The following is a 25,881-nucleotide window of genomic DNA, read 5'->3' on the forward strand; positions in this document are numbered from 1 at the left end:
GATAGAAAGATGGAGACTCACGATGGTGTTCTCCGTTTTGCTCTACGACCTCCAGAAGTGTAAGGTGACTCATCTGAAGATGGTACAGCTGATCTGCCAACTTCTGTCTGCAGCGACCAAACAGTTTGGGCTACACACTAATATGACCCCTCTGTGGAAAGGTGAGATTCTCACGAACACGTACATGTTGGTGGCCACAAGACTCATCTGAAGGTTCCCCAATACCAGTTGAAAAAAATGTATGGAGACTGTTTAGTGTCTTATATTTCTCAGATATAAGACACTAAACAGTTTACGACTATGGCTTTTCAGGTTGCGCTTTCAGAGGTGAGTTTGATTTGCAGAGCAGCACCTGATTCCAAATCAGTTGCCGTGCGGTTAGACTGCATGCCCTGAGAATGGAAGGTCAGGGGTTTGATCACTGGTGGAGTCATACTGAAGAAAATGGGACCTGAAGCCTCTCTGCTTGCCATTCAGCAATAAAGATGACGTATGTAGCTGTGTGCGTGACCTGACAGAATTCACATAGAAATGTATGTTATAGATCTGTCACTGATTCTCACTGAAAGCACGTCTGATATGTGGTCGATCCATTCTGTGTGTGCTATTTCTATGTATTCCCCCTCAAGTTCAGTGTTTGCATCTTTTTACTTTTGGTTTTGTACACCAGCTTGAAAATATATTTCACAGCAGTTTAGACGGTATACTTATTTCCTACACTAAACACAAAACAGCATGTTTTGTCACATAAACCTTTAGAGTAACTAAAACGGGAAGCTCCCGCGCTCAGGTCTGTTCAACGCTGGTCCGACCAATCTGATTCCACGCTTCAAGATTGCTTCGATCACGTGGACTGGGATATGTTCCGCATTGCGTCAAACAACAACATTGACGAATACGCTGATTCGGTGAGCACATTTATTAGCAAGTGCATCGGCGATGTCGTACCCACAGCAACTATTAAAACATTCCCAAACCAGAAACCGTGGATTGATAGCAGCATTCGCGCGAAACTGAATGCGCGAACCACTGCTTTTAATCAGGGCAAGGTGACTGCAACATCGCCGAGACAAAACAGGTGTAAGGCCTATCATTCCTCCGCAAGGCAATCAAACAAGCTAAGCTGCCAGTAATAAGACAAAGTAGAGTCGCATTCAACGCTCAGACACGAGAGGTATGTGGCAGGGTCAACAGTCAATCACGGATTACAAAAAGAAAACCAGCCCCGTCGCGACCAGGATGTTCTTCCCAGACAGACTAACAATTCTTTGCCCGCTTTGAGGACAATACAATGCCACTGACACGGCCCGCTACCAAAACCTGCGGACTCTCCTTCACTGCAGCCTACGTGAGTAAAACATTTAAACGTGTTAACCTCGCAAGGCTGCAGGCCCAGACGGCATCCCCAGCCGCGTCGTCAGAGCATGTGCAGACCAGCTGGCTGGTGTTTTACGGACATATTCAATCAATCCTTATCCAGTCGCTCTTCCAACATGCTTCAAGAGGGCCACCATGTTCCTGTCCCAAGAAAGCTAAGGTAACTGAGCTAAACGACTACCACACCCGTAGCACTCACTTCCGTCATCATGAAGTGCTTTGAGAGACTAGTCAAGGCACATATCACCTCCACCCTACCTGACACCCTAGACCCACTCCAATTTGCTTACCGCCCAAGGGCACAGACGACGCAATCACAACCACCGGCACATTGCCCTAACCATCTGGACAAGAGGAATACCTATGTGAGAATGCTGTTCATCGACTACAGCGCTCAGCATTAAACACCTAGTACCCTCCAAACTCGTCATCAAGCTTGAGACCCTGGGTCTCGACCCCGCTCTGTGCAACTGGGTACTGGACTTCCTGACGGGCCGCCCCAGGTGGTGAGGGTAGGTAACAGACATCCCCATTCCGCTGATGCCTCAAACACATGGAACCCACCAAGGTGTGCGTTCTGGCCCTCTCTGTACTCCTGTTCACTCGCAAGACTGCGTGGCCATGCACGGCCTCCACTCAACTCAAAAGTTGGGCAGACCGATACGCAGACACATGGTAGGCTTGATACCCAACAACGACGAGAACGGCCTAGAGGGGAGGAGGTGAGGGCCTCGGGAGTGTGGTGTCAGGAAAAATAACCTCACAGCTCAACGTCAACAAACAAAGGAAGATGAATCGTGGACATTCAGGAAACACCGCAGAGGGCACGCACGCCCCTATCCACATGGCGGGACAGTAGTGGAGAGGGATAGTTTTTTAAGTTCTCGGCTCACATCCCGGACAAACTGAATTGGTCCACCGCAGCACACGACAGTCATGGTGGAAGGCGCAGCAGCGCCTTTCAACCTTAAGGAGCTGAGAAATCTCGGCTTGTCACAAAAGACTACAAACTGTTACAGATGCACAACGGAGCATCCTGTCGGGCTGTAATCACCGGCCTGGTACGGCACTGCTCCGCCCACAACCGTAGGCTCTCAAGGGTAGTGGGTCTGCCACACGCATCACGGGGGCAACTACCTGCCCTCCAGGACACCTTACACCACCGATGTGGCACAGAAAACATAAAGCATCAAGGACAACAACCACCGAGCCACTGCCTGTTCACGACCCGATAATCATCAGATCAGGCAGGTCAGTACAGGTTGCATGCAATCAGGGAACCGAGAGAGGAAAGAACAGCTATCTATGTCATCGGCCATCAGACGTTAAACAGCCACCAATAACATTGGAGTTGCTGCTGCCAACATACTGACTCAACTCCCCCATACTTCAACAAAGTGTAAAAATATGTATGAAAAAATTTATCACTAGCCACTTTAAACAATGCCACATTATATGTTAACATAACCACATTACTCATCCAGTCATGACTGTATCCAGCTGTAAACTCGATACACCATCTAGCGCATCTTGCCTATGCGTTTGTACCATCACCATTTATATATTTTTATGTACATATTCTTCATTCCTTTACACTTGTGTGTATAAGGTAGTTGTTGTGAAATTGTTAGGTTAGATTACTCGTTGGTTATTACTGCATTGTCGGAACTAGAAGCACAAGCATTTCGCTACACTCGCATTAACATCTGCTAACCATGTGTATGTGACAATTTGATTTGATTTGAGTTTTAGCAAGCAGGTAATGGCGGAGCGATTGTTCCATAATTGGGGGTAAGGCCCTGCGTCAAACTAGCATCCTGTCTGGGGGGAGTACAGGAGATTCTGTTCTGACTCGGACAAGGCCTAATAACTTATGTACCAGATGGAGGGAGTTGAAACCTGGCTGAGAAGCATCAAAGGCAAGTGAGCAGCCGGACAATGTAAAAAATGCCATACTGTTTGATCAAACTTCATATTGTCCTGATATAAGGGGCTGGTAGTCCTGTATTCAATGGTTTTTACAATGATCACAAAGTACAACATGAATAACAACAAGGAGTCTTAATTAATATCTCATGATAAAGTCTATACATGTTCTACTTATGTTCAAGAAATGCATTGTCATCCAAAGGGAGAGAGTTACCGCATTCTGTGACTGATTCAGCGCCAGCGCAACCTTGGTTATTGGGAAACAGTACGGATGCGAGTGACGCATTTGAACTGGGATCTAACAATGAGCTTAGCGGGGCTAATTGAAATACTGGGAAATGAGGCCCAGGTTGGTGGTGAGATCATCACACATTTATTTTGTCTCGACTCACCACGACGAACACTCCACCCACCAGGGACCAACCAGAACCGACCAGGGTCATGTTCATTAGGGCCCGCAACAGAAAATTGTAAACACATTTTGCAACGGAAAATGCAGACGAGCATTTCCTAATAGACCAGCTAGTTCCTTCCTTTTTCAGTCCATGTTCTTCCATTCTGTGCCTGATGAACACCAGCCAGGGGAAGATTTGATCCAGAGTCAGGGCCAAGCCACCCAGCAGTCATCCCACAATCAGGTCAGCATGGTCAGTCACCTGCGGTTCACTTCACCCCCTTCTCCCTGGCCTCCCGAGGTGGACAGACGCTCACTGAAAAAAACAGGCAGGACAGAGCCAGGAGCAAATATAAAAAACGCCCTGCTCAAACATAATTATACAGTATTCTGGTCCCTTCCTGCAGACTTATAACCTCTTTTGGCACTAGGATCTACAACACAGAGTCCGTATGTAAACAAAGTGGATGTCAAAAGCACAGTTCAGCTTTTCGCAACCAGTGCAATTGTGGTGGCCCACTAACCCCGCTGCCCACACACGTTAGGCAATAACAAGGACAACGGGCCGAGTCACGCACAATCGAGGTGCCTATGTCATTCGTCCTTAAACAAAGGCAATACTTGTCACTACAAGACAAAGTAGACTATAGCCGGCCCAGATTGACATGCAAATAAAAAGWTTGATCAAACCGGAATGATGACGGGATAGCAATTGAAAGCGGGTATTMATTTCATGAATCCGCTTTGTTGAAGTTTATTTATCTGTAAATCTGTGCGGGACAGCAGGCTGTTCGAGATTGCGCAGATTGAAAATGCACCAGCCTGATTGCGCATGATGCGCTGTTCCAAGTTGTCAAYGAGGGTTTCTATAAGGTCATGAAAAGTCATGGAAATTAGTGTAATAATTTTTGTYAATGTAATTCATGAAGGCACACKTTTAAATATTATCAATCACAACAAATGAGCATATCCATTATCGTAATGACCCTTCAGTTTGTGTCTGTGCCCAGCTAGCACAGTGGATCTGGGMCGATTCCGGCTGAGAGTCGGGGCACTGGGCTGAGAGTCAGACTCAGCCGACATCATGTGGCCCGAGTCTGGGCCGCCTTCGGCAGTATTACTTATGGCTAGGATGTGGGGATTGAACTCGGGCCGAATCCAGTGTGAGTTTTCTGGCCCAAATGTATTACTTGGGGATCGGGGCGATTGGGGTAACACTCAGATGATTACACAGGCTGCTTTATATACAGAGTTGAAGTCGGAAGTTTACATACACCTTAGCCAAATACATTTAAACTCAGTTTTTCACAATTCCTGACATTTACATCTCGTAAGCAATTGTGCTGTCTTAGGTCAAGTTAGCGCGATCGACCACCTTATTTTAAGAATGTGAAACATGTGCAGAAATAATAGTTAGAGAGAATGATTTTATTCTCAGACACTCTGATTCTTTCATCGACATTTCCCAGTGCGTCAGAAGTTTTAGCATATACACTCAATAAAATAACTTAACAGTCAATAAGTATTTGACGCTAGGATGCCTTTACACTATCTGTTTAAATTGGGTAAACTTTTCGCGGGAGGCTCTTCCACAAGCTTCCCACAATAAGTTGGGTGAATTTAGCCAATTCCTCCTGACAGAGCTGGTGTAACTGAGTCAGGTTTGTAGCTCCTTCTCGCACATGCTTTTTCAGTTCTGCCCACACAAATGTTCTATAGGCTTGAGGTCAGGGCTTTGTGATGCCACAAAGGATTTGTTGTCCTTAAGCCATTTTGCCACAACTTTGGGGTCATTGTCCATTTGTAAGACCCCACTCTGCGAAAGCTTTAACTTCCTGACTGATGTCTTGAGATGTTGCTCAAAATATTCACACATAATTTTCATCCCCTCATGATGCCATCTATTTTGTGAAGTGCACCCCCTGCTGCAAAGCACCCCACAACATGATGCTGCACCCCTGTGCTTCACGGTTAGCATGGTGTTCTTCGGCTGTGCAAGCATCTTTTTTATTCAAACATAACAATGGTTATTATGGCCAAACAGTTTCTATTTTTTGTTTATCAAGACGAGACATTCTCCAAAAAGTATGATCTTTGTCCCATGTGCAGTTGCAAACCGTAGTCTGGCTTTTTAATGGCGGTTTTGGAGCAGTGGCTTCTTCCTTGATGAGCGGATATCAGGTTATGTCGATATAGGACTCGTTTACTGGTGGATGTAGAGACTTTGTACCTGTTTCCTCCAGCATCTTCACAAGGTCCTTTGCTGTTGTTCTGGATTGATCTCTTCCTGAGCGGTATGCACAGCTGCGTGGTCCCATGGTGTTTATACTTGCACACTATCTGTTTGTACAGATGAACGTGGTACCGTCAGGCGTTTGGAAATTGTCCAAGGATGAACCAGACTTGTGGAGATCTACAATTTCTTTCCTGAGGTCTTGGCTATTTTCTTTTGATTTCCCATGATGTCAAGCAAAGAGTCACTGGTTTATAGGTGGGCCTTCGAAATACATCCACAGGTACACTCCGCTATTCGAAACCAAATATGATGTCAATTAGCCTATCAGAAGCTTCTAAAGCCATGACATAATTTTCTGGAATTTTCCAAGCTGTTTAAAGGCACAGTCAACTTAGTGTATGTAAACTTCTGACCCACTGGAATTGTGATACATTGAATTATAAGTGAAATAATCTGTCTGTCAACAATTGTTGAAAAACATTACTTGTGTTGTGCACAAAGWAGATGTSCTAACCGACTTGCCAAAACTATAGTTTGCTAACAAGAAATGTGTGGAGTGRTTGAAAAACGAGATTTAATGACTCCAACCTAAGTGTATGTAAACTTCTGACTTTTATTGTAATTAACATTTCATTATTTATTTTTCTATATTTTCTAATTGTGTTTGTGATCAAAAAATACAATGAACATTTAAATGAAATTCTTTAAGAGTCCTGTGTAGTATTTTAGTATTTTGATACTTTGTGGAAGGCAATTGATAAGCATCAAACATTGTGGATGGAGCCTCCCRACTGTTGCAGAGGTCTAAGACACTGCATCACAGTACAAATTGCGTTGCTACAGATGCTGGTTCGAGATCCATGAGGCGACGCACAATTGGCCCAGCGTCGTCCGAGTTAGGGGAGGGTTTGGCTGGTCGGGATGTCCTTGCCCCATCACGCAGTAGCGACTCCTGTGGCGGGCCAGGCGGTCACCAGGTGTATGGTGTTTCCTCTGACACAAAATGTTTTTTTGTGGATGAGTATAATTTGTATGTATAAAATGTATAATCTTAATATTTAAAATGTCTAAATCGGGTAATTTTGTATAATTTTTTTTTTAATTGCATTGGGCCGCTTCTGGGTGGATTCTGGTAAAATGCCGGCAAAGCCGGCTGAATTCCGGCAGATGGAAACGGATTCTGGGCAGTCATTCATTTTGATTCCGGGCTGAGAACGACACACAATTCCGGGCCGATTCAATCAGTTCCGACCCCCCAGAAGAGAGCCACTTCTGGGCCGATTTTACCCAACTGTCTTTACTAAGTATATTTCCTGATGTATAACTAAATAACTTTCCAAGAAAATATCTAAAAGAAAGATTACATTGGATTTGAACAAACTGAACTGCAATATGTGTGTGCTCGTGTTCTGTTGTGTTGTACTGAAATAGGAGCACCCATGTCTGTATCTGAACCTTTATTTTGCATATGAACGATTCTTCAGATCCATGCATACAAAGAGCTCACAGAGATAGAGAGAGCGAGAAAGAGACAGAAAGGGAATAAGAAGTGAGGGAGAAAGAAATCCCATACTTACAAACATATTTATTCCACCGAATGATGGGAACAGTTCCGCAGGGCATCGTGAAACAGCARCAATCCCCAAACATATTGCTTCCYCCTCCAAAGGAAGGAGTGTAACAGTGTCACACCCCAACAAAAATGATCATTAACATTCGGTAAAATCTGTAAAACACTTTTGGTTATGTTTGTGACCAGACATTGCAGAAATGTTCTGTCTTTCATGGCATGATATATTTGTCATTTGTAGGTTTGCAAAATTCAGGTAACTCCACAAATGTTCCCAGTTTTCCATAAATCTTGGTTGGAATTTTTGAGAAATTACAGGAATTTTGGAACATTAGTCATTTTCTTTCATCGGATTATCGATGTTGGTGAAATGAACCTGATATATATTCTTGTATATCTATATAACATATACTTCATACAAAATAAAAACATATAATATGTCTTACATAGTGTCACTGTTATCATCACTGTAAACATGAAAACAAAAGTACATTATATATTTTTTARGTATCGAAAAAACTAACAAAAGTGATTTTTGCAAGACAAAGATACATTTTCCCCATTTCGCTTTGATTGTATAGAGGTGAAGATAGCACAGATCACGGACGGTTCAGAAAGTGGAAGCTTTTTTGTTTTTGTATTTGGTAATTGTTCTCCATTCACTTGTATTTTTTAAACTAATTTAACTCTTTATGTCACATTGGTTCCCTTAATCCCCCCTCCCCCTTTGTTCATGTGTGTGTCTGTGTGTTAGTATCACCCAGTCCCAAATCGCTCCCTACCCYTTCCCCTGGGCTCCTTAACCCCTCCGATGTTTATAGATCTGCAGTGTACTGGATAGGTACAAGGAGCGAAATGGTGAAGCTTGAGCTTCCGCCATATTGCTTGTTTCCACTTTACAGATGTATAGACATCGAAGGGTTCGCGCCATGGGGGAGGGGTAGGGAGGGCACTGGGACCAGCTGGTCCTCTCACACCGACTCCACCTTGACTTGGTTGTTGTTGGTGATGAGCGGCGACGGCTTGCTCTTGAACCGCTCGGCCGCGTCGTTGGAGCTGCCGTGGAAGAAGATTCGCGCCGTGCACACCGACACCACGATGCGCTTGTACTCGCGTCGGAAGTTCTGGTTGAGCATCCCGTACACGATGGCATTAAGGCAGCTGTTGAAGTAGGCCATGAAGTAGCTCGCCACGAAGAGCCACTCGGGGATGAGAGGCACGACCACCTCTGGGTTGATGGCCACCGCCAGCCCGATGAAGTTGAGCGGTGCCCAGCACACGGCGAACAGCACAAACACCACGAACATAGTCACGAAGTTCCTCACGTCGTTTGGCGTCAGTTTCGGTCTATTGTCCGGTTTGACCCGTCGCCTAACTTGAATGACCAGGATCCAGATCCTCAGGTAGCAGTAGGTGACGATCATGATCGGTAGGATGAAGTGGAAGAAGACCACGGCGATGGTGTACGCCGAACTYGCCGACTGCTCGAACGTACACGAATACACCCTGGGGTCATACTGCAACGAACCCACGAAGAGATTCGGCACGATGGCCACAATGGTCAACGCCCAGATGAGTAGGACGTAACACACTGAGTTCTTGTCACTGTACAGCTTGTCGTACTTAAGGCTGTGACATATATAACAGTAGCGGTTGATGGCAATGCCGGTGATGTTGAAGATGGAGCCAATGACGCTGACGCCCATGAGAAAACCGCTGATCTGGCAGTGGACATAGCCCAGGTTCCAGCCTTTGTGGAAGATGGAGGAGAGGACCAGAGGGTAGGGGTAGATGGCCACCACCAGGTCGGCCACGGCCAGGCTTACCACAAAGATGTTGCCTGGAGACACAGAGAGAGAGAGAGAGAGAGATTGAGAGCATAGAGAGAGAGGGAGAGAGAAAGAGAGCGCATAGAGAGAGAGCATAGAGAGAGATAGAGAAAGAACATATAGATAAGGAGAAAGAAAACAAAGACCATGGCAATTAGTAAATATTCTATCCTTTCACAATGAGCACAATCAAAGTCATCAAGACAAACACAATGTTAATGTCACTGAATAAGTGGCTGAATGGACGGACAGGTAATTGTGTTTCGGTTCTTTCAGCCAGCGAGGGTTGACTCATTTATTTACATTTAGCATTTTGCATACCTCTCACTACACAGCAATCTGCTTCAAGGCTACTACTTTGACAACTAGGTGCTTATGATGAGAGAAAAACAATGCCTTTGAATCTGCATATGCTTGTGTAAATGTGCATGTCAGTGTGTGAATGTCAGTGTGTGAATGTCAGTGTGTGAATGTCATTGTGTGTGTGTGTGTTTCTTTCTTAGTTAGGGACCATCAATAAATTACACAATGTCAATGAGACAATATTTTCATGTTGCACACCTTTAGGTTCTCATTAAATTCTTTCAATATTTGTATATGAATTTCTACAATTTATAGTTGTTTTTAGGTTTTTAAGTCATTGAAATTTAGAGCTACTGGAATTTTAACATATTCTCCAAGTATAATGTGTAATTTACTGATGGTCCCTAACTAGCCCCATAAGGATATCCAAAGTCAACCCACATTTACCACAGACATTACGATTGGGTCGCGTGCAGCAAAGATGGTGGATAAATGAAGATAGTTGACCCAGGCCRTTAGCTATTGAAAAAATAAATGACGTTCCGGTCTACTTAATTGGGTGTGTCTCCCATAGACACCAATGCAATAGCAGCTGGGTCTGGTCTACTTAGTTCAATGACTTTCATTGAACCAAAACATTTTACAAAATAAACAGCAAGTGTGGTGTCTCGCTTCATCTTCCGTCTCTAGCGTGCACCTGCACTGAATCCATAATTACTTGTGTGCTGCCAGCTGTGGGCATGTGGACAGGATTAAACGTTTGAAACCAACCTAACATTTACGTTGTGATGMAGTCACGACTACCACAAGTYTCACAAAAAATACATTTTGGACAAGACTGACTGTATGACCAGAATTATCCTATTTAYACTTCGTAGTCAGTTATGACAGTAGAATAAATGTTTCTGACTCATATGGATGCCACATAGGMTGTTTTCTAAATGAGAAGATGTKTTTTAACCATTTACTGCAGTGGGCTAAATCAGGGTCATAGTTTCTTGGTAGTCTTAAACAAATCTACTTTGAAACACAAGTATACACCTCACACACATGGTTATGGGYGACAACAAAAAAGAAGACACCTGTACCATGGCAGATATACAGTTGAAATGTATTCAACTTTGAGTTTGCATCCCAATATTTCACTTTATATACACCACAGAAGATTGAAATATAACAAAACCATTTGACATAGAAACATCATATGTTTTATTTTTTATCATCTTTATTAATTATGAAATTAAATTTATAACTTTCCACCGATGAGGAAAAAGTGGGTGCTTTTGGTCATTGACTGCAGGAAAGGGCTTTACAGACCCTTTTTCAAGTGAAGTGAGTGCATGACATGCCACTTCACACAGAGAAGGAGAAGGAGGACGATTATATTCTGACACGGTCACACTCAGGCTTGCACACGCAAAAACACACGCAAGCACGCTAGTTAGTTCCAAGTTTGCTTTAATTATGCAAAGTCAGTATTTTTCTCCGCGTTTGCCCGGCAGATCTTCTGAAGGGTGAAATTGTATGCGTCAAAGGAAAAGCTCAAATTTACTCAAGCAGTCAGTTAACAGCTTTACAGTACCTACAGTACTGTGTGTGTGTGTGTGTCATAAACCTGGTCCTGTTAGTGACGAGTTCCTCGTGTGTCAGATGTGAGCTAAACATTAAGACAGCATAGTACTACGCTTCTACAACATCGCTACAACGACTCAGCAAAACATTGCAATAGCGTTGAAGTATCGTCTTTCCACACACATCACTCCTTGACTTCCAGCTACGATCTATCACACAGATCAGTTCCCAGACGCCTCTGGGAAATGTGTCAGTCTCTCCGGGACGCCGGTGGCACAGACACAGAAGCACAACAAAACCCAGGTCTGCCCGGCGCCTTCCCTCTCTTTYTKTCCCCCCCCCCCCCCCCCMCGKAGCATACCAGACATTCTTTCATGGCCGAAGACCTTTCCTGCATTGAATTAAGCTACGTCCTCCTGGATCTGTCATCCAGGAGCCCTCTGTAAGAGGATGATGTGCACGTGCTATTGTCACGATTAGCAGGACGAAGGGACTTAACAAAAGGCCTGGCGGCTAAAACAAAGAGATGTTTCTCAAGCTATGTGCTGAGAGCTTACGGGTGGAGACAGTAAGGGTCGAGGAGTTTGTCTTTAAGACCTATAAGACCAGGATTGCACTACCCCTCAACGTGRGACTCGCTAAAGCAAAGCTGGGGCCAGGGTTTAGACTATTTGAGCTGCTTGGAGTGTCAATACAGAGCCTAGACCTTGACAAGGTTGTGAGACAGAGCCCTACAGGCAGCTCGGCTGGCTTTCAAGTGCCCTGAGGCCTGGCTTCTATCAGCTCTTGTCACCGTGGAGGCTAGACCCGGTGATTGACACACCACTCAAAGTATTAATTTAGCTTAAGGGGAGATACATTTTCATTCACTTWCATTCATTTTCATTCACTCATCAACTTTGATAAGGATTTATGCATGAGGGAATCCCCTCTGGTCTTTTTCTTTGGCAGGCAGTGGAGATACATTTTTGCAATGGAGCAGCATGATTAAGATACCTTCAATACCTCGAGCGACATGCCCTTTTTTAAGGACGGCAGGTAGAGCGAGTCAGAGTGAGTCCAAGCACGTCAGCGGCGGCCAACTGTAGCCTCGCGGTTACGCTCCGCTAATGAGGTGGGAACTTTAACGCCTAGAGTCCAAGTGTAAACTCCGCAACTTGAGGGYCAGCGAGGCACCAAGGTCGAAGTGTCAGTAAGCGGAGAAGGTTACAAGGGCCCTAACTCTATTACCCCTGGCACTGTATTATGCATGGGCTAGCTAGCTGTTAAAAAGTCATCTATGATAATGTATGGCAGCGGTGTCAAGTGTGCTCCCTCTAGGTCACCACGCTGCTCGTTATGGCGCACACCTATCACCATCGTTATGCTCACTTGCACGTCATCAGACTCACCTGGACTCCATCACCTCCCTGATTACCTTCCCTATATATGTCACTCCCTTTGGTTCCTTCCCCAGGCGTCATTGTTCCTGGGTCATGTCTGTGCGTTATTTGTGTTACGTGTTAGTTTCATTTATTTATTAAAACACTCACTCCCTGAACTTGCTTCCAGACTCTCAGCGCACATTGTTACAGAATAACGCCTCACCTAAGGGAAGCATCAGGGAGTGTTTTTTTGTTTTGTGTGTCAGTGGGAATGACGTCGGGTCCGGGAGCCGCTACAGGCTCTCATGCCTCAGTCAGATCGCCAGTCTCCCCTACCTCCACCGGCTTGTCAGGCTCTCATGCCTCAGCTGGATCGCCAGGCTCCCCTGCTTCCTCCAGCTCGTCAGGCTCTCATGCCTCAGCCGGTCTGTCAGGTTCCCACGCCCCAGCCAGAGACAAGTTCCCGGGCATCAGCAGGGGTGACCGGTCCGATCCTGATCCCCGGTATCCTCGACGTCCTGTGGCTGGAGCTGAATGCGCCGGGGAGGGGGTACCATCACGTATGCTCTCTCTCCGGCGCTCTAGGTCACCATGCTCCCGTGTCTCMGCCGGAYTGACAGGTTTCCTGCGCCTCAGYAGAGGTGACCGGTCCGCTCCTGATCCCCGGGATCGTCATTTTAGTCGGCGTCCTGCGGCTGGARMYGCKTGTTGGAGAGGGGGTACTTGAACGTGTGCTCCCTCTACGGCCTCTAGGTCACCAGGCTGCTCGTTATGGCGCACACCTGTCACCATCGTTGCGCGTCATCAAGCTCACCTGGACTATATCACCACCCTGATTACCTTCCCAATATACTGTATGTTACTCCCTTTGGTTCCTTCCCCAGGCGTTATTGTTTCTGTTCCTGGGTCATGTCTGTGCGTTGTTTGTGTTACCCGTTGGTTTCATTTATTTATGAAAACACTCACTCCCTGAACTTGCTTCCCGACTTTCAGCGCACATTGTTACAAGCGGTTCCCAAACTAGGGGAGATGAACAAATGAAAAAGGAACTGAGTTGGACTTTCAAATTACAGTACACTTGAAAGTTGTAATAGTAAAATGCACAAGGTGGAATTTCAAAATTGGCTAGTGCATCATCAGTTCCTCTTGTCCAGTCAGTCATTGTAGAGAGAGCTATTTAGAACTTGTCAGAAATGCCCAGTTGATCAACTAGCCCATGTCATCTGATGTCTTGATTTTGTTGTAAATTTTGAGTCACTCAGATATCACATGAACATACATAAGACATAAATGTGTAAAATTGCAGGGAATTAGCTTAAAAAAAGCAAAACAAGAGGGGTGTGAACAGTGTCATGAACAGTTCTTGTGCACGTAAAACATAGATGTTGGTGAATGCATATCTGACATTCATGAATTGTAACTTCACATTTAACGTTCACCTTCTGTACTTGGGCATCGATAAAATGGTTAATAATTCAAGTGTTTCTTTCACAAAAGTAATGTGGTAACACTGGCTTATTAAGTCAATAATGGTGTTACAAAATTGATATGTGTCACAGATGGGCATGGCGGGTATTTAGTCGGGACTAGTTGGAATTAACCCAAMATATTCCACCGCTGCCACCAGCACARCAAAGATAAAATATGATGGCTCCAAACAAACAAAAAMCTTTGTGACATTATTGGATTTGCARRTATTGTGTTTATGAATGAGGGCTGGTGACAGGCRKGGATGATGAGGCCCGCCTCTCCAGAGTTAATCTGTTCTCTCCTCTCTACTAAGGCTATTTCAAGAGCGGACCATAAAACAAACGGCTTAGAAATGAAAATGGCCAKCCCCAGAAATGCAAGCAGTGTAGAGTATCAGCGAGATCACACCAGATATTACTTAAATRTTCTGTCCAGGTCCCCAGGACGTCAGGAGACGCCTTCAATACCATCCACTAGAGGCAACGTGAGCATGTATTACCATCAAGTAGGCACATGGCTCCGAGGATCACAGGTTCAATCCCAGTGCTATGCTCTGGTTATTATTGTTTCTGTTTTAACCTTAAACCAAACCTTAACCCTTGCCTTAACCAGTCAGAATAATTTGGTAGATTTGGGCTTGCCTGCCTGGTTTATTCTCTCTCTCTCTCGCTCTCTGTGCATAAGCAGATTCTGCAATTACAATCAATACAAAGCAACACAACCTTATAGAACATATAAACACAATATGTTATCCTATATGCAATATGTAAACATTTGGCAATCGACCAATTCACACCAGCAGACATAACAAAGCAAAATATGAACCAATACAAAGCAACCATGGAATGCACAAGACRACCACAAAAGACAACACAGACAAAACGAATCCTACAATTCGAGACAGTATAAATGGAAGCTGATTCTGCAGTAAGCTACCGCACTTGAACTGTCATTGCCACCAGTTAATAAATCACAGGAGTCAAGAGCTACCATACGAGGCGGACTAGTGCCAGAGGAGGGAAGAAAGAACCCGACTGCAGTCCCAAGAGATTCACATTACCACAGATATTTCGAGGCCCTTACCTAACTCTTGACATTTCGGAGAGTGCTTTTGACTTGTTCCATCTAGGGTTCTGTCTCTTTTTCTCTCAGACAAGGGTGCAGCTTTTGGCATAAGATGTCTTGCAGACAGACTGTCAGGTCAGGGTGCTTCCCTCTGTCTGTATTCAGAGAGAACTCTTCAGACGAGTGAGTCTTTTAATTCTGTGCACGTTTACATTTTGCTAAGTGCAACAAAGTACTTTTATGGGCGCTTGAAGACCTCAGGAAATGACTTTCACTGTTATATTCATGGAAATCAGAAAACAATCGTCAAGTTCTTCCAATTCCCCATATATTTATCTTAGTGTTCGGCACAGCAAGACAAATCCTAGGGTGTGATAGCGCTGTGGTTTAACAATACTCAGATAGACTTGAGTCAACTGAATCCCACATTGCACCTACTCACAGAACATGCCACAAAGAAATTCCACCAAAGTTGSCYATCCTCCCTAGTTCACGATCTCATTCTCAATTTGCCGGGCTGCTAGTCAATTTTTACGGACCGCTAGACCACAGCGTGTCGCGGCTTTGAAGACCATACATTGTGCATGTACCTGTCTCTCCTCGGGAAGCTGAGGAAGCCGCGAGGACAAAACACCATGGGYGGTGTCACACTGGATGTCAACACGGCCCACACAGCTGGTGGCACGAAGCGAGATGACAGGACCAGCCRTGTTGGTCGTGGAGCCAGACAGAACCCCCCTGGGCGGAGTTGTTCGMTGTCATGTTGTCACTCCGATTACGCCATCCTTCATTTGTGAAGTTTTGCCGTCTCCAAAAACATAGACGGAAAACATCAAACCTGTGGACGGGCGCTAGTTAAGGTATCGTATTTGTTCATACCTGAACTGAGTGACAACGGCTGTTTGTGTCACCGTTCTAGATGTAGCACTGACCTGCAGGTTTAACAACCCCAGACAACATCTTCAATGTGTCATTATGGCAGAGAAATTACAATTCTGTCCAACACGAGGATCTGAAAAGCTACGTTTTAGGCTAGCTAGCTGTTAGGATGTACAGTCACTGACTGCTACACAATAACACATTAGCTGCATAATTTTCCCCAAACACTCATCTTGCTTCTAGTTCTGAGCGATTAGTGCTTTTTGAGGTTAGTTCAGTTTCTGTTCAATTATTCATTTTTATTTATTTTGATTATATGATTATATGGGTTGAAAACTGTAACAGTTCGTCAAAGTAAATAAGGCATACTTTTTGACTGCTGAAATCACTATAATTCCTCTTTATCAAAAATGAACAAAATGGAATTAAAATCATTGAACAGGTGTCGGTAAATTAGTTGTAAAAAAAAAAGAAAATGAACGAAATTTCGGTTAATCGCTCAGCACTACTTGCTTCACATGGGGCCCTGGCCTGTTGTGTAAGGGCTACTGTACTTGAGGCCCTGAGGAGGGTGTGGGTTGGGTGAGCCATGTGGGTCATGGCTTGTCATAGCCCCGGGCACCACTGCACCTTACCTCWGCTGCTCACAAAATMRAATCGTATTTGTCACATGCCCTGAATACAACCTTACAGTGCAAYGCTTACTTACAAACCCTTAACCAACAACGCTTTAAGAAGTTTTAAGATGAAAAAAAGTGTTAAGTAAAACATTGAAAATAAAAGTAACAAATAATTMAACAGCAGCAGTAAAATAACAATAGCGAGACTATATACGGGGGAACCGGTAAAGAGTCAATGTGTGGGGGCACCGGTTAGTCGAGGTAACTAAGGTAATATGTACATGTAGGTAGAGTTAAAGTGACTATGCATAGATAATAAACAGAGAGTAGCAGCAGGGTAAAAGAGGGGTCTGGGTAGCCGTTTGGTTAGCTGTTCAGGAGTCTTATGGCTTGCGGGTAGAAGCTGTTTAGAAGCCTTTTGGACCTAGACTTGGTGCTCCGGTACCGCTTGCCGTGCGGAAGCAGAGAGAAAAGTCTATGACAATGGTGGCTGGAGGCAAWTTTTTTTAGGGCCTTCCTCTGACACTGCCTGGTGTATAGGTCCTGGATGGCAGGAATCTTGGCCCCAGTGATGTACTGGGCCGTATGCACTACCCTCTGTAGTGCCTTGCAGTCAGGATGTTCTTGATGGTGCAGCTGTAGAACATTTTGAGGAACTGAGGACCCATGCCAAATCTTTCAGTCTCCTGAGGGGGAATAGGCTTTGTCGTGCCCTCTTCACGACTGTCTCAGTGTTTTTGGACCATGACAGTTTGTTGGTGATGTGGACACCAAGGAACTAGAAGCTCTCAACGTGCTCCACTGCAGCCCCGTCGATGAGAATGGGGGCGTGCTCGGTCCTCCTTTTCCTGTAGTCCCCAATCATCTCCTTTGTCTTGATCATGTTGAGGGAGAGGTTGTTGTCCTGGTACCACACGGCCAGGTTGCTGACCTCCTCCCTACAGGCTGTCTCATCGTTATTGGTGATCAGGCCTACCACTGTTGTGTCATCTGCAWACGTGATGATGGTGTTGGAGGCATGCCTGGCCATGCAGTCATGAGTGAACAGGGAGTACAGGAGGGGACTGAGTGAGCACCCCTGAGGGGCCCCCGWGTTGAGGATCAGCATGGCGGATGTGTTGTTACCTACCCTTACCACCTGGGGGCGGCCTGTCAGGAAGTCCAGGATCCAGTTGCAGAGGGAGGTGTTTGTACCAGGGTCCTTAGCATAGTATGAGCTTTGCGGGTACTATGGTGTTGAACGCTGAGCTGTAGTCAATGAATAGATTCTCACATAGGTGTTCCTTTTGTCCAGGTGTGAAAGCGCAGTTGAGTGCAATAGAGATTGCATCATCTGTGGATCTGTTGGGGCGGTAGACAAATTGGACTGGGTCTAGGGTTTCTGGGATAATGGTGTTGATGTGAGCCATGACAAGCCTTTCAAAGCACTTCATGGCTACAGACGTGAGTGCTACGGGTCGGTAGTCATTTAGGCAGGTCACCTAAGTGTTCTTGGCACAGGGACTATCGTGGTCTGCTTTAAACATGTTGGTATTACAGACTCAGTCAGGGACAGGTAAAATGTCAGTGAAGACACTTGCCAGTTGGTAAGCGCATGCTCGGAGTACACGTCCCGGTAATCGTCTGGCCCTGGGCCTTGGAATGTTGACTTGTTTAAAGTCTTACTCACATTGGCTATGGAGAGCGTGATCACACAGTCATCCAGAACAGCTGATGCTCTCATGTATGCTTCAGGGTTACTTGCCTCGAGCGAGCATAGAAGTAATTTACCTCGTCTGGTAGGCTCGCGTCACTGGGCAGCTCGCGGCTGTGCTTCCCTTTGTAGTCTGTAATAGTTTCCACATCGACGAGGGTCGGAGCCGTGTAGTATGATTCAATCTTAGTCCTGTATTGACGCTTTGCCTGTTTGATGGTCGTCGGAGAGCATAGCAGGATTTCTTATAAGCTTCCGGGTTAGAGTTCTTCCTTGGCCGCCTCTCCTTCCAGTTCTCTGCGCCAATGACTGGAACGACTAAAAATCTCTGAAACTGGAAACACTTTTCTCCCTCACTAGCTTTAAGCACCAGCTGTCAAGCAGCTCACAGATTACTGCACCTGTACATAGCCCATCTATAATTTAGCCCAAACAACTACCTCTCCCCCTACTGTATTTATTTTGCTCCTTTGCACCCCATTATTTCTATCTCTACTTTGCACATTCTTCCACTGCAAATCTACCATTCCAGTGTTTTACTTGGCTATATTGTATTTACTTCGCCAACATGGCCTTTTTTTGCCTTTACCTCCCTTATCTCACCTCATTTGCTCACATTGCATATAGACTTATTTTTCTACTGTATTATTTGACTGTATGTTTGTTTTACTCCATGTGTAACTCTGTGTTGTTGTATGTGTCGAACTGCTTTGCTTTATCTTGGCCAGGTCGCAATTGTAAATGAGAACTTGTTCTCAACTTGCCTACCTGGTTAAATAAAGGTGAAATAAAATAAAATAAATAAAAAGAGTCCCGCTCCTTAAGGGAGAGCTTTGTACGTGTCTCTGTGTGTGGAGTAAAGATGGTCTGGAGTTTTTTTCCTCTGGTTGCACATTTAACATGCTAATAGAAATTAGGTAAAACAGATTTCAGTTTCCCTGTATTAAAGTCCCCGGCCACTAGGAGTGCCACCTCTGGATTGTTTGCTTATGACCGTATACAGGTCATTGAGTGCGGTCTTAGTGCCGGCATCGGTTTGTGGTGGTATAAAGACAGATTTCATRAATACAGATGAAAACTCTCTTAGTAAATAGTCGAGCAAAACCTCGTATACATCTGTTGTTTACAAATATACATAGACCGCCACTCCTTGTCTTACCAGAGGCCGCTGTTCTATCCTGACGAAAAAGCTTAAAACCTGCCCGCTGTATGTTATTCATGTCATCGTTAAGCCGCGACTCGTGAAACATAAGATATTACAGTTTTTAATGTSCCATTGGTAGGATATACAGTACGTGATCGTAGTTTGTCTATTYTMTTATCGATTGATTGTACGTTGGCTAATAGAACCGATGGTAAAGGTAGATTACCCTCTTGTCGACGGATCCTTACAAGGCACCTGGACCTTCGTCCCCGATACCTCTGTCTTTCTCCTGCGAATGACAGGGATGAGGGCCTTGTCGGGTGTCTGAAGTAAATCCTTCCCGTTTGACTCGTTGAAGAAAAATGATTCCTTCAGTACGGGGTGAGTAATCGCTATCCTGATATCTAGAAGCTCTCGGCAGAAAYATTATGTACAAAATAAGTTACAAATAACGCAAAAAAAAACATACACAACAGCACAATTGGTTACGGGATTGTAAAACGGCAGCCATCTCCTTTGGCGCCATTCTGTATTTTTTCAGAGATCCACCATCAGATACAGTAGTAAGAGAAAARTATATTCACAGAACCACACCCCCAATGCACCACAGCTGCAGTCCCTGATCCACTTCCTGGGCACTGTGAATGCAAAACTAGGACCCTACACTGGCACTGTGTTGCACTGTTCTGGACTGTGYGCTAGAGAAARGGATGTCAAAGCGCAAGGCTGCCTGTTTCTGGATCCATACTGAGTGGGTTCGCAAATAAAAACCCATTCGGTCCTAAAYTCCAATCCCATCAACCCTTTTTCTGCCRTTAAATATCAGAGGATCAAAGTGATTTCCGTGTCCCACCAGAGGTCCACTGTAATGATGGCCACCACATCAGGAGTATCACACGAGTGTTGGCACCTGCCCGAGTGCTTTGGGCAAGCCCCAGGGTCCAACTCCATTATTTTCGAAAGGGGCCCTTTGATTTTCAGCTTTGTGGCATAAGGATACAGGCCAGGGGATGGCCTAGCAGCAGGAATCAAAGTGTTGTCCATAGCCAACACACAGTGCCGCAGTGCGATTATCACCTTCCCTCCACCTCCAATTAGACACCCAGGKGAATTTGTTTTGRGTGGGTGYGTGAGTTTTGATTTGGAGAGGCAAGCCKGGGCACGGCACAATAGGGGACTGATGAGGTGACTCAGATAGGGGGGAAACGGACTGAAAGTTCAGCCAGGACACARGGATTACAGGACACGAGCGTGGGAGAGGTCTTAGTTGGAAGTGATTCTGGGGCTATTCTCAATTATTTTTTCTCAAGGAATGCTAGGTGGCTAACAGGCTAACAAACCATATATTGCAGTCAAATCCCATTAGGTGGTGGAACGCGAACACTTATTAAGAAAAATGGACAGAAAACCCATAGCGTCGTGATATACAGAGAAGAGGTTTACCCCTCCTTTTTCCTCCCTTCCCATATAAACTGGTTGAATCAACCTTGTTTCCATGTCATTTCAACAACAAAAGTTCAACGATGACGTTGAATCAACGTGGAAAACTGATAGGATTTTTGAAAAAGTCATCAATGTAAGGGAATTTCATTTTTTCTCACCCAACTTTTCACCTAAATCCAATACAATGGTGAAATGTTTTGTTGAATTCACATTAGTTGACAACTCAACCAAATRTAAATCAAAACAAGACGTTGAACTGACGTCTGTGCCCACTGGGTTTCCTGCATATAGGAAACTAAATATGCAGGGTTAGGGCTCCATTTTGCAATTACTAGCAAGGGTTGGAACCGGTTCAGGAAACAGAACCGAAAACCTCAAAATTACATTTTTTGAGAAACAGAATCAGAACCGGGAATGAAAGTGATCTATAATGTGCCGGAATAGAACTGTTATTTTAAAAGCATGGTAACCAGTTAATAACGTTCTTTTACGTTCTGGGCATTTTTTTTCCAGTCCCACAAAAACGCACAAAGCACGTATGCAAAGCCCTCACTCTGTCACTCTGAAACATATTCCAGCGTCTGCTTGCCAGCTGAAAATCTATTCCAGTGTGTGTACGTGCATGTGTAGGCTACCTACTCCTGCCCCTCCAAAGCACAGGCTACTGTAGCCTACTGACATTACAAGTGTGATTCAGAAATTAGGGAGAGAGCTTTTTTTATCAGAGAAGAATGGATTCACTTTTTCAATGCTAGTTAAGGATACAACAGTTATCACGTTTTACATTGGATTTATTAACTACAAAAGGGTAAGAAGTGTTTTTATTTGAACTCTGGTGCCGCTCGGCACACACAAACCTGTCAGCTAGCTATCTAGTCCAATGTTAAAAAGGAGATAGCCTCAATGGCRCTGCCCAWGCTGTCACAAACRCTATAATGGCACAGATACGAAAATGAGTCCTCTGAAGTAGTAAATCTTCTTCTACTTCTTCTATGAGTTGGTAAACAAACTAAAAGGGTGAATACTGCCACCTGGAGTGTGTTGTTTGAACAGGTCTAAAGCCCAGTTTGGTGATTTACTGCCACCTGCAGTTATGAAATGTTTCTTCATGAGTCTAATTCATTGGCTGATCCCCCCCTGATGACCGCGATAGAATTATGTGACCCTTACTTAAACCATGAGGAGTCCAGGAGTCCACCCAGTTGACTACTTTAAAATGGTGAAAGTCCTCATTGGCAATATCCATGCAAACATGTGTTATTTCGAAGTAGTGATCTCTATTTATCTCTACGGATTGAACCCATTTAGCCTTTAAGCTTTTGAAGTCCTCATAAAAACACCATTTAATGATGAGCTACTCGCTGTCGTTCAAATTATAAACAGAAGACCAACCCATTGAAAAAGCTACCTATAGGTAGATAAAGACATTTTGGTAGCATAGCACTATGCTGGCTGTTTGACAAATGGCGGGAGATTGGGGGTAGGGTGTGGGTGTTTGATAATTTTTTTCTTGATTAAGTTACTAATTAAAACGCTATATATGGTTAACGTACTTTTTTTTTTACAATTATTATCTTCAGAGAGGAAGATTGGGTGCATTACAGTTGGGTGAGTGTTTGGATGGTACTGAATATCCCCATAATTAAAATAGACTATTAAGATGGACTGGATAGTGGGTTATTTTCCAAAGAATGACGGGTTTAAAGTTTAAATGAAATCTGAACTAAATTGATATGAGCTTGGTACATTGGCCAASTCATTAGTAGGGAAACCATGAAGCCTTCGATAAGAAAATATATTTACGAAGCTGCAATATCTCACATTATTCCTACAGCTACCTCTTAATTGTATTCCTCCCAAATGAAAAAGCCTCGACATACTGTTTGCAATGACCATTTGAAAAAAACAGGTTTAGTTTGTGGCCTACAGTAGCTGAATACTACACACCAACACAATACCAATACACATCTGGTAAAACATACACAATTAATATTCCTTTAAGAAATAATGTTGTTTATCAGTGTAAATKTTCCCCTAGATGCTGATCAGGGGTCAGTTTTGCATAAAACTCACTAATGGTTAAGGTTAGGATTGGGGGAGGGGAAGCTGATCCTAGATCTGTACCTAGGGTAAACTTCACTCCGGAGTGTGGTTTATCCATTGCTACTGTAAGTGACAGTGCTTGTTCAGGGTTTTGACTAAAATATGTTGGCCAAGCAGTGTCTAGCCAATGGTTTAACATCTGCCTGCTGAGCCTCTAAATTCGGATTGCTTGGCGTGACRGTTGTTATTCTTACCACCCATATCTTTATTAAGCAGATGACCTAGCCCCAGCTGACTTAAAAGAGCTCAAATTTAATCTCCTTAAACTTTGAATGGGAATGCGTTGCATAATATGTCAATCTCATATCTTCCCATTTTCCAATGATATTCTATGACTTTGTTGTCATGTGTCTTTTCTAATGAAACCGACCCCCCTTGATGAAAAGATAAACCATGCCRTTTATCCCTCTCACGTGAATAATTTGGCCCTATAGGATGACTAGCAGCCAAGCCTTATGGGTAAGGTTCTGTAGGTAAAATAACATTTTGAAATGTTTCGAAATGGGGAGGTACTACCTGCAGATTTTTCGTTTTTCCATTTCAAAACATTTTGCTACTGTGTACCCAACTGAACACCACCCTGGTTAGTAAGGGACCTGTTAATGCATAAGCTGTCACCCGGCCCAACAATATTCTGTTTAAATCAAATCAAATCAAATKTTATCTGTCACATGTGCCGAATACAACAGGTGCAGACCTTACAGTGCAATGCTTACTTACGAGCCCTTAACCAACAATGCAGTTTGAAGAAAAATAAGTGTTATGTGAAAAATAGATAAGTAAAATGTTTTAAATAAAAGTAACAAATAATTCAACAGCAGCAGAAAAATAACAATAGCGAGGCTATATACAGGGGGTACCGGTACAGAGTCAATGTGTGGGGTCACCGGTTAGTCGAGGTAATTGAGGTAATATGTACATGTAGGTAGAGTTAAAGTGACTATGCATAGATAATAAACAGAGAGTAGCAGCAGCGTAAAAGATACGTCTGGGTGGCCATTTGATTAGATGTTCAGGAGTCTTATGGCTTGGGGGTAGAAGCTGTTAAGAAGCCTTCTGGACCTAGACTTGGCGCTCCGGTACCGCTTGCCATGCGGTAGCAGAAACAACAGTCTATACCTAGGGTGGCTGGAGTCTTTGACAATTTTTAGGGCCTTCCTCTGACACCGCCTGGTATAGAGGTCCTAGATGGCAGGAAGCTTGGTCCCAGTGATGTACTGGGCCGTACGCACTACCCTTTGTAGTGCCTTGCGGTCGGAGGCCGAGCAGTTGCCATACCAGGCAATGATGCAACTAGTCAGGATGATCTCGATGGTGCAGCTGTAGAACCTTTTTAAGGATCTGAGGACCGATGCCTTGTTGTGTCCTCTTCACGACTGTCTTAGTTTGTTTGGACCATGATAGTTTGTTGGTGATGTGGACACCAAGGAACTTGAAGCTCTTATCCTGCTCCACTACAGCCTGGTCGATGGGAATGGGGGCGTGCTCAGTCCTCCTTTTTCTGTAGTCCAAAATCATCTCCTTGATCACGTGTCTTGATCATGTGATATTGATCACGTTGAGTGAGAGGTTGTTGTCCTGGCACCACACAGCCAGGTCTCTGACCTCCTCTAACCTCCAAGTCTCTGAACATGTTTATGCAACATGTTCAYCATCAAAGTCGTGCCAATACCTTATCCGGAATTCGGAGCATTTAGTCACATTTATTAATCCCTATATTAAAAAACGATCCACTATCTTCAATTCAACATTAAAATGAATCCTATTTTCCACAACAGTGAGTTGATCCCATCCGTTCGCCTGCCTCCCACCACTCTCTCCCTCCATCCCAGACAGCTCAGATACTCCTGTAATTACTTCTCTGACAGCTCGGCGAGAGGCCCCAAAATTACACAAAATAAATAAGCCACGCGTTGGGGTTGACGGAACACACACACTTTCCCTGGCGCACACACACACTCGCTCTCTCTTTCCCTTTCTGTCTCTCTCTCTCTCGCTCTCTCTTTCTCTCTCTCTCTCACACGCACACATAAACACACCCTAAAACAGATTAAATCATAGCAACACACACAGATAGTAACACAACTACACACACACATACGCATCTAGATGCAGGAACATACAGGAACGATATGTTTTAGTTTGAAACGATTCGATGGGATTCGGTTTGGTTAGGGGAACGAATTGATGCGACGCGGTTCGATATGATTCGATGCAACTTTTTGTTGTTGTTGCATGAACACATTCATTTTCCATTTTAAATTAATATCTGATGCTGGTGGGAGCTCAGGAGCTGGGCCTCTGAGCTGGATCTGTCTGAGGTGACTTCTCTTAGCTAAATGGACCTCTGTTGGTATGTGTTTGTGTCAATGTCAATGGTGTGTTTAGGCACCTGAGCTGAGCCATTGGGCAGACTGAGCATCTACCACCCCACTATCAGATTAGGAAAGGGGGAAATGTTTGCTTTTATTCCCCCCACTTTTTTTCTGAAATAACCATCATGCACTGATTGGAAGTTTTTKGAGCTAGTACTATGTCAATATATATATTTAGAAATTAGCATGGCATTCATACAATTTATATAATGCATCTTTTGATTTTACCCCGTCTCGAAAGCGAATGGTTTCGACCGTTTTGAATTTTATAGAGCCAATGAATGCGAAATGATTGCTGTTSTTTATGAAATTACCCTGTTCATGTAACAATGACAAAATACACTTGACTCTTTAAAGCAAAACTACCAAAACAATTTCTTATGGTGAACCTGAACAACAATCTAAATAAAATCTGAATGATTGAAAATCCCAATCAGCAGTCCGATGCCACTTTTAGTTTCTATACTGCTTTGTGTCGCCTACTGTGCGATTGGGGGGAGCACACACAGATGTTA

General features: G+C 44.2%; 1 protein-coding gene across 1 annotated transcript in view; it reads right to left on the reverse strand.

Moving 5' to 3' along the window:
* Positions 1-8,386: 8,386 nt before the first annotated feature.
* mtnr1aa (melatonin receptor 1A a) overlaps positions 8,387-25,881 on the reverse strand; it is a 55,600-nt gene continuing 38,105 nt past the window's right edge. Inside the window, exon 2 of the mRNA XM_024135957.2 lies at positions 8,387-9,346. Within this exon, the coding sequence (XP_023991725.1) occupies positions 8,478-9,346 (869 nt within the window). The 3' untranslated portion in view covers positions 8,387-8,477. The remainder of the gene's footprint in view (positions 9,347-25,881) is intronic.

This window comes from Salvelinus sp. IW2-2015, unplaced genomic scaffold, assembly GCF_002910315.2.
Source record: "Salvelinus sp. IW2-2015 unplaced genomic scaffold, ASM291031v2 Un_scaffold691, whole genome shotgun sequence".
In the NCBI taxonomy this organism is placed as follows: domain Eukaryota; kingdom Metazoa; phylum Chordata; class Actinopteri; order Salmoniformes; family Salmonidae; genus Salvelinus; species Salvelinus sp. IW2-2015.